This window comes from Budorcas taxicolor, chromosome 16 (assembly GCF_023091745.1).
Source record: "Budorcas taxicolor isolate Tak-1 chromosome 16, Takin1.1, whole genome shotgun sequence".
NCBI classification, from domain to species: Eukaryota; Metazoa; Chordata; class Mammalia; order Artiodactyla; family Bovidae; genus Budorcas; species Budorcas taxicolor.
The window spans coordinates 62477853-62490770 of NC_068925.1; the positions used below are offsets into that span (position 1 = coordinate 62477853).

The 12918-nt window shown below is 38.0% G+C and overlaps 1 protein-coding gene across 2 annotated transcripts in view; it reads right to left on the reverse strand.

Moving 5' to 3' along the window:
* ACBD6 (acyl-CoA binding domain containing 6) overlaps nucleotides 1-12918 on the reverse strand; it is a 203851-nt gene that overhangs the window by 119374 nt on the left and 71559 nt on the right. For both annotated transcript variants that reach the window (XR_008200739.1, XM_052653940.1), the window contains exon 5: nucleotides 2268-2373. Coding sequence is in view for 1 of the 2 variants with exons in the window: in XM_052653940.1 (XP_052509900.1) it covers nucleotides 2268-2373 (106 nt within the window). In the remaining variant the exon portion in view is untranslated. The remainder of the gene's footprint in view (nucleotides 1-2267; nucleotides 2374-12918) is intronic.

Here is a 12918-nt window from a genome sequence, read left to right on the forward strand (position 1 = left end):
ACCAGGAAACGAATAAAAGAGGAAGCGACAGGAGGAGACACTCCAATAAAACAGAAGTAAACAATTAAAGGTGAAGACCTACGGTCCAGAAAACAGAAAAATCCAGAAGAAAGGGGAAGAGAATTCCGAGGACAGTGGTAAAACGTAATGCTAGAATGACATCTGTGCGAGAGGCTGAGAGAGCAACCAGTCCAGACTAGAGATGAAGAAGGATAAAGGAAGGAAGGAAGGTTCCAGAGGGATACTCCTAAAGGAAAAAAAAAGGAAAAACATGGGATTGACTGCATGAGAAGACCTCTATTGGGCAAATTGAGGGAAGAGTTAATAGGAACTTAGAAGACCAAGAAAAGTATAAAAGCAAATAAAGAGGCCACTATTTAAGAAAAACAAAATGCTGTACCATGGAATGTAGATTGCATTATTCATGATTACATAATTTACTCACTCACTTTTTACCTCTGCCTTGCTTCCCTATAATCAGAGCAGACTTCCTATTACACTGACCTGGGTCTTGGCCTTGTGACTTGTTTTAGACAAAGGAAAACAGGGAGACGTGACACACACTACAGTCAAGGGAAGCTTTGAATGTATTTGTGGGATCTGGTTCTGTCTGCCCCACCTAGGGTCTATCCGCTGGGATGAGACCTCAAATGAGAACAGGGGAAATGAAGATGAACTGAGCACAAACAAGGCTGGTAGAACCCAGCAGAGTCGCAACTGGCTCCAAGCCTTCTGAAACATGAACAATAAATAAATGTTGTTAGCTACTGAAGGTTTTCTTTTTTTGCTATAGCAAAAGTTGACTAATACATATAGTACAGTCCATAGCTCAGCAAACAATATTTATATCGTTATAATAATATAGTATGGATGAGAGAGTTGGACTGTGAAGAAAGCTGAGCACCAAAGAATTGATGCTTTTGAACTGTGGTGTTGGAGAAGACTCTTGAGAGTCCCTTGGACTGCAAGGAGATCCAACCAGCCCATTCTGAAGGAGATCAGCCCTGGGTGTTCTTCGGAAGGAATGATGCTAAAGCTGAAACTCCAGTACTTTGGCCACCTCATGCGAAGAGTTGACTCATTGGAAAACACTCTGATGCTGGGAGGGATTGGGGGCAGGAGGAGAAGGGGACAACAGAGGATGAGATGGCTGGATGGCATCACTGACTCAATGGACGTGAGTCTGAGTGAACTCTGGGAGTTGGTGATGGACAGGGAGGCCTGGCGCGCTGCGATTCATGGGGTCGCAAAGAGTCAGACAAGACTGAGCGACTGAACTGAACTGAATAATATAGTTACATTATAACCATATTATAATTGACTATATTACATAATTATACTATAATTTGTAACAATAATAAAAACATTGATACAATAGAGATTCAAGAAGAAAACTGAAACTAAAAGCTGTGATCATAACTTTTGTTAAGAGAGTGAGATGGGACCAGGATCACTGGTCCTCCTTTACGGTAGAATTACAGTCTTACATTTTCAGTTCCAGATGTCTGTGAAAACATATTACAGGAAAGATGTTGCCTAAAAGAGAGATGGAGAAGGCGAAGGCACCCCACTTCAGTACTCTTGCCTGGAAAATCCCATGGACAGAGGAGCCCGGTGGGCTGTGGTCCATCGGGTCGCGAAGAGTCAGACATGACTGAGCGACTTCCCTTTCACTTTTCACTTTCATGCATTGGAGAAGGAAATGGCAACCCACTCCAGTGTTCTTGCCAGGAGAATCCCAGGGACAGGAGAGCCTGGTGGGCTGCCGTCTATGGGGTCACACAGAGTCGGACATGACTGAAGTGACTTAGCAGCAGCAGCAGCAAAAGTGAGATAATATTAAAGGCTAACTTGTACAGAGAGCTCTCATTTAATACAGAAGTCAATTATCTACTCTATACATTATCTATGATCACTGCATGTCTTCTTCCTAACACTTGCCACCTTTGATTGAAGATGGTCATTTCAATCATCTTTACTGCATTATCACAGAATGAGAAAAATGATTCAAAAAAAGAAAAATGATTCAAAGTGATTAGCAAATTTTGCTTCTTTTTTTAACAACTATAATTCAGGGACAGTTTAAGCTCAATATGTGAACAGTTTTATTCACAAAACAAATCAATAAATAATGTACTTTACAAAATAATTTAGTATAGAATCCCTTTAAATAGTGGACCTGCATTGAAATAACTAGACTCACCAAGATTTTGACAGTTTTCTAGAAATATAGTTACTGGGCAAAGGACAATATACTTGTTTCATACCTCTTCATCTTTCATATTCACATCCATGTTTTTTGTTTTGATGACTTTGGTTATATGGCCAATGTTGTTTTCCCTGCAGTAATCAAATATGTCTTTGTCTTCTTCCCTAATTGGAGTTAAAAAAAAAAAAGTTTTTGTCTTAGTAGGTAACACAGAAAAGTTACATATTTTTAATACAATCTGTTTGCTGTAAACATTAGTGGAATCCGTTTTTATAAAGAATTTTCCATGAACAATAGTGGATTTTCAGTAAGACACTACATCCAATCTCTGAAAAGACTAAGGTTCTTAGCAACTATAATTATAGAGAAAAGCTTCATCTGCTTTAACAAGTTACACTAGTACACTAATAAAACATCTTGAGTAGATTTTCTCAATGCTCTTTTTCTCCCCAGTTGCTTTTACACACTGACAGGAACATATATCCTCTGACTCAGAATGTTCAACTGTAGCACTGCAGTGGGAAGGTCATTTTCCATTGCCAGTATAGAGGCAGCAAGGGATTGGAACCAACTTACTACTCCTATCAGAGAAAAACAGAGTAAGTTGGTTGCTATCCAAGTTTTAAAAAATTATTCACAAATACACACACAACACACACACGAATACACATACATGCGCACCAAAGTAATTTTCTTAAGGGAAAGATAATTACAGCATCACAAAATTCAGAAATCCTTCATGAGATAATACAAATAAAGACTGGGAAGCATATATACACCCAGTACTACTCTAAGTTTGGCAGTGTACTAATTCACTTACTCTTATCCGACAGCTTCACTTCACAGATAAAGAAACAGGTATGGAGACATTATATGACCTGTCAAATAGCATCACACTTATCAAAGGTAGAATGAGAGCTAAAACTCACTCAGATCAACTGATTTTGTAGATAGTCCATTTTTCTACTTTTCTATTATATCAAGCCACATCTTCAACTAGTAAGCGGTAATCTATTGCAGAATCTAAAGCAGAAGTTCTTGACATGAGGTCTATGAGTCCTCTAAAACAGTATACAGAATTATGTGTGCAAATAAATAATGCATTTTTATGAATGTGTTGGCAGGGAGCAGGGGGAACAGGCGGGTCGGTAGTTTCAATGAGGTCCTCAAAGGATCGGTAATTTGGAATATTAATAGTCAAACTGTCCAACATGCGGGCTTAATTTTCCAAACAGGCACAAAAGAATGCAATTTGAGTTCCAAAAATTATAACTAGTATTTCTGATAAATGTAAGGCCATAGCTTCCATTTACCAGAAATTAAAGCATCTGACTCTAGGAGGTCTCCTATCTTAAAAGCCAACAACTTTTACCCTATAAAAAGTTATTTCCCAGCCAGTGGTAATTAACTCATAGCACAACCCTGTGGCGTTTTCTATCTAAGATTACTGTATGCAGTTGATGTATTTAATTGAGAACCTACTACATGCAAGGCACTGGGAAAGATTCTGTTTATAACAGATAACAACAGTAAGCAAGGAACTCTGTGCTCAGTACATGTGCAGTATAGCTGAAATGATTAAAATCTATACAGTTTAAAACTGTATTTATTTTCATTTATTTATCTGGCTGCGCTGGGTCTTAGTTGCAGCATATGTGATCTCTGATCTTTAGTTGTGGCATGCAGGATCTTCCAGGTGCAGCAAGCAAACTCTTCGCTGCAGCATGTGGGATCTAGTTTCCCCACCAGGGACGGAACCTGGGCCCCCTGAATTGGCGGTACGGAGTCTTAGCTGCTGGACCACCAGAGAAGTTCCCCAAATCTACACACTATTAACATAACGTGAAGCTGGATCTTTAAAAAGGCCGATCAGAATACAGTGGAGAAACAGTCCACCTCATGCTAGAGAAAATGAGCTAAGTCTCCAGGAAAAAATCATGCTTAAAAAAAAAAGTATGATCTCTTGAAAATGTTCATTTGCAGAAGAGAAAATGCTTTTCCAGATCATTTACTCTGGGCAGGGGCGGGAGGGAGGGTAGGAATAGAAAAGTCTTGAGACCGAAACTCCTAAAAGGATATGGGCAGGGGCGGAAGGGAGGGTAGGAATAGAAAAGTCTTGAGGCCAAAACTCCTAAAAGGATAAGTCTGATTTTTTAAATTAAGGCTTCATATAATACTATTGTAGCTATATTTAACTATCACAAAAAATACTTTCTATGAAAAAAGTGCATTCAGCATTCTGACCTGGGGATACAAGGGGCCTAGTTTCCTTCAATACAGTAACAGAGACCCCTCTAATTCAATAAACAGCAACTTCAACTGTGAGAGAAAGAACTGTGCCATTTTAAGTCATAATAAAAAATACACTTCTCACCCACTGCTTTGGATAGAGAATAATGGGGAGTTGGTGGTAGGGCACAGAGAGGAAAGTAAGGAGGATCCTCAGGGCACAGGCTACCCTTACCCAGTAGTACCGGAGGGCCATTCAGAAATGAGAAAACCTTCGGGGTGGCCCTTCTTCCTTAATCCTAAATGGGTATGTACACCTACGCCATAAGCAGTAAGAAAGTAAATAAAATACAAACTTATTTAACATGTTTCTATTGCTTAATATATTCTCAGTGTCTCTTAATATGTATACTTTATATCAATTATTTTGTTTTGGTATGTGAATTTTTTGTAGGTCAGGGCATTTTTTTCATCTGTATACTTGCTTATCAACAGTAGTTTATCATTACTAAGTATGCTAGGTACATAGAAGTATTTATAAAATACTTCAGGGTAGAGTACACAATGTAAATTAAATATAACATGGGAAAGTCAATAAAATCACCATGAATGTGTTACAAAGCTGAGTGACTAATAATTAAAAAAATCAAGTGATACTCTTGGGCTTGGTTTTTAAATAGAGTTATCTAACACCAAGTCATGCATGTTTTGACTAGCATGCCAGCAACCAAGCTGTCTTTATACAATGTCACCACCTAGCGGTCACAATGGAGAAACATCAGAAGCAACATTTTTGTGTATCTTGCCCCCAACAAGATTATGTACAATATACAAATCTAATTCTTTTTCCCTCTGTATTTCCCAGTTAATGCAGTCTTCCACAGGAAATTCTTCTCTGTACTTACATGAAATGACATGTGCAAACCAAATATAGCAGAGCCTTAAAATATGTTAGTGCCCTTCTACATCTTCTCACTTTATCTTCTCTTTTGATGCTTACCAGTTACCTTTCTCCTTTTCTCTGCTGAATGTGATAAAATTATCATATCTATCCTCCACAGATGAGTATGAGTTATTTCATGAATACCCCCAAGAATGTCCCACATTATCCATAGCACAAGACAGCAAGACTCTCTTGAGATTACTCCAAATTTCCTAAAATTGACAAGAAATGCATTTATCTGAATGAAAACACACACACACTTTCTTTGACATTCTTTTGAAGTGTAAGGGCACATACTCATGGAAGAGAGGGATGATGTTTAAGTATGGTTGTCTTCATCAGTCACAGGAAGATGAGATTCTTGCTCACACCTAAAAATGCTATCTGCACCACTTTCTACAAAGACTGCATTTTCCTAGCAAAAGACTATTTCAGATAGTTAGGTTTCATGGCGAGCCATCTAAAGTCTATTTACTTTTCACTGACCTTATAAAATTAAAAAACACATTTATGGGATAAAATAGATACATTCAGTAAATATTTTAACTCATTGTATTTATCAAGCAACTGGCAATCAGATATTAAAACAGTATTCCAATAGATAATTAAAATTTATTGAATGAATGAAAACACAAAGATGACCTTACACATATACTTTAAAATCAAGATCAGAATTTTATTTTTAAGTAAACTTTCTATTTCAAGACAACTGAAGATTCACATGTAGCTGTAGGAAATAATACAGAGAGCTGGTTCTGTTTTCCCAATTTTCCTCAATGGTAGCATGCTCATATGTTTTTTAAAAAATGGACTATCAGCACCATTTTTTCTAGAAAAATGGTACTGACAGACCTGTTTGCAGTGCAGGAATAGAGATGCAGACATAGGGAATGGACACGTAGCAACAGGGAGGCAAGGAGAGAGTCGGCACTGACATATACACACGGTCACGTACAAACAGCTAGTGGGAAGCTGCCGTGCAGCACAGGGGGCTCAGCCTGGTGCTCTGTGACAGCCTGAGGGGGGAGGCAGGTGGAAAGGAGGCTCAAGAGAAAGGGGGTATATGTATACTTATAGCTGATTCATGCTGTTGTACAGCAGAAACCAACACAACATTGTAAAGCAGTTATATTCCAATTAAAATACATGAACAAAATGGATTGCTGTTATAGTATTTAGATTCTGTTGGATCCATCTAAATGAATGTTTTTTCTTTTAAAATTCCATTATTTACAAAATGTCAGAAATTATGCCCTTTTCAATTATTTAAACTTTTAAATAAAAATTTTTGGATGTTGGGACTTGCCTGGTGGTATAGCGGTTAAGAATCCGCCAGCCAATGCGGGGGACACAGGTTCAATCCTTGGTCCGGGAACTAAGATCCCACATGCTACAGAGCAATAAGTTTGTGTGCCACAACTACTGAACCCTCAAGCCGCAATCACTGGAGCCCACACACCCTAGAGCCCAGGCTCCTCAACAACAGAAGCTACCACAATGAGAAGCCTGCACACGGCAAATAGGCAGGAGACCCACTCGCTGCAACTAGAGAAAGCCCACATGCACCAATGAAGACCTAGCACAGCAAAAGAAAATGATTAAAAAACATTTTAGAAGGTGTCATAAAAATATAAAAGGGAACTGCTGCTGCTGCTGCTAAGTCGCTTCAGTCGTGTCCAACTCTGCGCGACCCCATGGATGGCAGCCCACCAGGCTCCCCCGTCCCTGGGATTCTCCCGGCAAGAACACTGGAGTGGGTTGCCATTTCCTTCTCCAATGCAAGAAAGTAAAAAGTGAAAGTGAAGTCGCTCAGTCGTGTTGACTCTCCATGACCCCATGGACTACAGCCTACCAGGCTCCTCTGTCCATGGGATTTTCCAGACAAGAGTACTGGAATGGGGTGCCATTGCCTCAGCCCCCCAAAATAAAGTCTGTCACTGTTTCCACTGTTTCCCCATCTACTTGCCATGAAGTGATGGGGCTGGATGCTATGATCTTAGTTTTCTGAATGTTGAGCTTTAAGCCAACTTTTTCACTTTCCTCTTTCACTTTCATCCAGAGGCTCTTCAGTTCAACAGTCTTCCAAAATCCTTGTAGGAACTACGTCACTATTCTATAAAGTAGAGGCCCAAAGCAAAGAATGGGCCACTCAACCAATGATGAGCAAAGGCGGCATCACAGAAGAGCTGACATTACAGCCTAGGCTTGAAGAATATACTGACAAACCAGCTAAGTGGCTAAAGGATCTTGAAGAACAGAATAAAAGGAACAGAAAGAAAGTGAAGTCGCTCAGTCATATCCGACTCTTTGCGACCCCATGGACTGTGGCCTGTCAGGCTCCTCTGCCCATGGGGTTTTCCAGGCAAGAATACTGGAGTGGGTTGCCATTTCCTTCTCCAGGGAATCTTCCCGATACAGGGATCAAACCTGGGTCTCCTGCACTGCACCAAGTAATAGCTTTTACCAAGTAATAAGTATTTTCTGACTGGGTTACATATGCAGTATATTTAGTTCTGAAGTGAAATCGCTCAGTTGTGTCCGACTCTTTGCGACCCCATGGACAGTAGCCTGCACCAGGCTCCTCCGTCCATGGGATTTTCCAGGCAAGAGTACTGGAGTGGGTTCCCGACCCAGGGATCGAACCCAGGTCTCCCACATTGATAGACAGATGCTTTACCATCTGAGCCACCAGGGGACCTATTTAGTTCTAGGACCAGAAAATTGTTAAAAGCCTCAAATAAAAAGTTCTGTTTACTATCTTACATATGTTGATGAGAGTTCCTTCAAATGAAACCACTTACATTTTTAACATGTTTTTCTCATATTTTTCCAAGCAAACAATAACAAAGAAGAGATCAATGCCCCAGGTACTTCTTATAGATAACTTGTTATACTGGAAAGGTTATTTAGGCATAAATTATATTAAAAAAAAAAACAACTAGTTACTAAAAATGCATTTTCACCTGTTAAAACCTGCTTAACTCTAAAAAAGTTGATTGAAAATTTCTGATACTTTAAGTGTCCATAAGAAAAATGTAGTTCAGTTCTGATCAATCCCTCTAAAACCAGTGCCCACATCAGAAAAATCTATAGAATCTCTTGGCTACAGAGATGAGTTACATTCTCAACCATTAAGGTAAGTCTAAAATCAATAAAAACAATTAATCTAAGGGAAACATCATCATCAGTATATTGATAAATGAAAGACTACAGTCTCTAATTATACCATTGAAGCACATTTTAAAAAACACTAAATGGAAAAGAAATTTAATTTAAAAAATGTAAACTGAAGATACTCACTATATTAATATAATAACAACTATCAAATTCAGTTTCAGTAATTGGAGATTACAATGATTCCTCAAACATCTCAGAAGCAATACGGTGTAGCACTTAAGAGCAGAATTACTAACCTTGTGACCTTGGGCAAGTAACCTAACCTCTTTGAGCCTCAGTTTCCTCATCTGTAAAACAGGGATATTTACAATACCTACATCTCATAGGATCATTCTGAAGATTAAGTGGAATAATATATATACAAAACACATGCAGTATGGTTACTAACATATAATAAGTGATCAATATATGCTAGCTGACATTATTAGTAGCTTAAGATTTTAGCGTATGTTGTAAAGTGGGATCATTTTTCATACTCTTATATAATACTCTCAATCAATTCACCCAACAAATATTAATTGAACCTTCAAGGAAATAAAATAGGCCAACTGGTTGGAGCAAAGTGAACAACTGGGAAGGGGAAAATTGGCATTAGATGAGATGGTGAGGGGCCCTGCAAGACAGGTTAAGGATTTTAAAATTCTATCCTAAGTGTTATGGGAAATCATTAAAGGGTTTTAAGCAGGAAAGTGATTGGAGATTTGATTTATAAATCTGGAGGAGACAGCAAGGGAAGTGAGGAATCCAGTTTGCAAATCATTCTGTAGTGTCCTGGCCAAGAGATGTAGAACAGTGATGTTAATGCAAAAGGTGTGATAGCGGCGACAATGAGAGGCAGTGAATTTGAATTATTTTGAATATGAAGAAACAGAATTTCTGATGTGTTAGAAGATGAGAAAGAGGGTAGACCGATGTCTAGGCCTAGGAATGGCATACTTTACATGGTATACTGTTAAAAATATTTATCTAATGAATATATAAAATTTTGTATTAGGTAAAAATTGAAAAGTAGAACCATGTAAATCATGTAATAATGTCTTTTTTATACAGAATTAAAACTTCAATAAACACCAGCATTTATTAATATATACAATGCAATTAGCAAAGACTTCATAAATTGCAAAGCAATGAAATGAACCAAAATTGTCTGCTTTCAGCATTGAGAGAATAGCTGATAACAATTCAATGATAAGATGACTTTGTCCATCACACAAAACTGACATCTTTGCTAACACTTTTAAGATATCTTTCTTTAATATATCTGTAAAGCATTTAGCAGAAGAGAACATTTATTTATATTATCTACAATACATACGAGTAGCTTTTATTATAACAGATATAGTACATCCATAACTAATGTGTCTTTATACTTGTGAGCGCGCACAAACACACACACACACTAAACTTGGTAAGACTTAAGCAAGACTAAGTGCCTAGCATTTCAAAGGTACTACATATGGATAAGGATATAAGAAAAAGAGAAGGAAAAGATTAGAAGAAGGAAGAGACAGAAAAAGAACAAAGTGGGGGAAAGGATGAGGGGGAAGGAAAAAGAAAGAAGAGGGGCGGAGAGGACGAGAAGATGATGGTTTTAGTTGATGAATGACCTCCTGTTCAGAAAGGGCTGTTGATCTGCAAACAGGTGGACTTGCCTATATGCTTGGTTGGCATCATGGCACTGAGCACACAGGAGCTAAATAAAGCACTAAGGAAGGGGTGAATATGAGAGCCAGGAGACTCTTACAACAGTTACTGTTTATGTCAAGACCTGCTCGTCCCAAGGGACCCATTTTCACATAATCTATAATTATCTCTTCGCTTTAATCGCCTTGTCATTCCTGAGGCTCTCATGGGCACTGGAAGAGGAAAAGCTCATTAACTAAACCTTTTCTCCTCTCTCCAGCCACCCATGGCTTTTAATTGCTTGGTGTGTTATTATCTAGGAGTGCAACTGGGATCATTTTCATAAGAAAGGGAGGTAGAGAGGAGGAAGGGAGCCATGAGTCCCTGAGGTATGCACCACAGACAAACCTTTGCTTTCTCAATTATTTATGCCAGCTGAGGTTTCACAGGCTGAATAAATCCATAACTCAAGTTCATTCTGAGCAATCACATTCTCAGGGGAGAGTTGCCCACTTGCCTAGACACACTTGTGTAGTCCTCAAAGAATAAGCAGAATGTAACAAGACATATGCCATCCAATTTATCACCTATCACCAAAGTGTTAACACTATGTTGATCCTAGGCAACACAGTGAAATAGGGAAGAGTTTCATTACTAACTACCAGGAGAATCTTTTTGGTGCTAACAGCCATGATATCAGTGGGACAATATTATCCCAGAGTTACGTAGACTACTGAAAGCATAAAAATTCAAATACTCAATTTTTTAAGTACAAAATATGTGTAATGCATACTCTGGATGCTTCAGAGTCTTAAACAGATTTATTAAAAGCTGATAACAATGTGAAGCTTTGAATAAATAACTACATGGAATTTCATACTATTTGGTTGTATAAATCACTTATAATAAAACCATATATGCTGTAGCTTTTTCTTCAATCACATCTCTTTCAGGAAAATTTTAGAGTACAATCTATGTATAAGTGACTGGCTTTTACGTTAGTTTTATTCCAGTTCATATTTTCACCAGAAACACAAAATTAAAGCATAAAATTAGCACCTTTATTCTAGTTTATATATATATATATATACATATATATATACAGTCTACCACTTTAGAATCAGGGCTAGAGAGCAACTAATGAAAAAATATTTCTAAAATATTTTCAGAATCTATTATAGGTTAAAAATTTTAACTTTATAAGTCAATGATGAAAGCATCTCTTTAGAATTCTACAGGCTTTTGTGTCTGACCACTGCAGTGACCTCTGGTATTTTCTGCCAAAACAGTTCATTTGTCTCACAGAACAACTAATCAATTCCGGAGCCCATCAATCATTTTAGTTGTATACTGGTCTGGTCTTGCTTAGAGAAGGTCCAGATGGCTGCCTGTGTAAGTGGGCTTAATAAAATTCTGACAGATTACGTAGCATCAAACTACAGAATATAACAAGGAAGATCAAATCCTATTGCAGGGTGGGTTGGATATTGTACACGTTTCATTTGTTGTATTTTTAAATCATGCCCTAATTTCTCACTTTATGTGCTAACTTCTAGGTAAAACCCTCTCAGTTATACAAGTCACTGAAAGTGATTACTTGTTAGTGAGTCAGTATATGCATCGCAGAAGCATCTGACTCTTTGCAAAGCCTTATCCTTATTAACCAGAGCTTTTTCTGCCAGTCTGTAGTTTAAATGAAACACAACTGATCTCAAGACGAGAGCAACCAAGACTAGAGCAACCGTGAGTCACAAGACCTGTTACTCTCGTTTCTATAGTTGCAAACACAGACCTCTCCCTTCCTGGCTTGTCATTTTCTTCTGCAAAAGCAAACAACCTGTACCTAACTCCATAGTTAGGTCCTGACATGTGTTTTTGGCTTCTGCCATCAGTCCTGTGCCCTGGATCTCTCCTGGGGAGACTCTATGTTCATAACAATACTAATAAAACTAATAGTTACAAAGTAACCTATTTTGTGCCACATGCTATTCTAGGATGCCTTGTATAAATATTCATATAATCCACAAAAATGCCATATGAGAAAGGTAGTATAATCACCCCCACTTTAGAGATAAATAACTTGTCCAAGGTCACAGAGCTAAAAAGAGATGGAACCAGCATTTGAATTCCAGCAATTTGGTTCCATAACTTTTTGTACTTAATTAGCCTCACCTTATATCCCCTCCATTATACTACAGAACAATGAACTAGCTTCAGAATGAGAAACTGGTTTCAGGGCTGTGGAATATTAACCCAGAGATCTGTACCTATGACATCATATTGTAATTTTCTGTGACAGAGTGGAAATAAAGGTCAGAACCAAAACAGGCAGGGAGCAAGCTCAGAACTGGCCCCAGTGGCCCTTGGCTCAGAAACATTTACAATAAAACTAAAATGGGCCCTTAACTTATCACCTACAATGCATTTTCGTCAGGAAACTGCCACAACATTGGAGACCAAGCTTAGTAAATGGGCTCATTAGATAATGGTTTTCCTAATCTTCAAAAATGTGGGAAAAAATTGGAAGTTTATATATTAAAGTACTCAAAAACACATTCAAAATATATTTTAATGTTCCTTTAAAAAAACCAATGGTTCAAAAGAAAAAAAAACAATGGTTCTATAGAAGAAAGCTTTTCCTTTCATCCAAGTTTATCAATTGATGTTTCTAAAACTATAAAAGGACTCCTCCTGTCACTTTTACCTCAGTTGAACATAATTCTGCCAAGAAACCAAT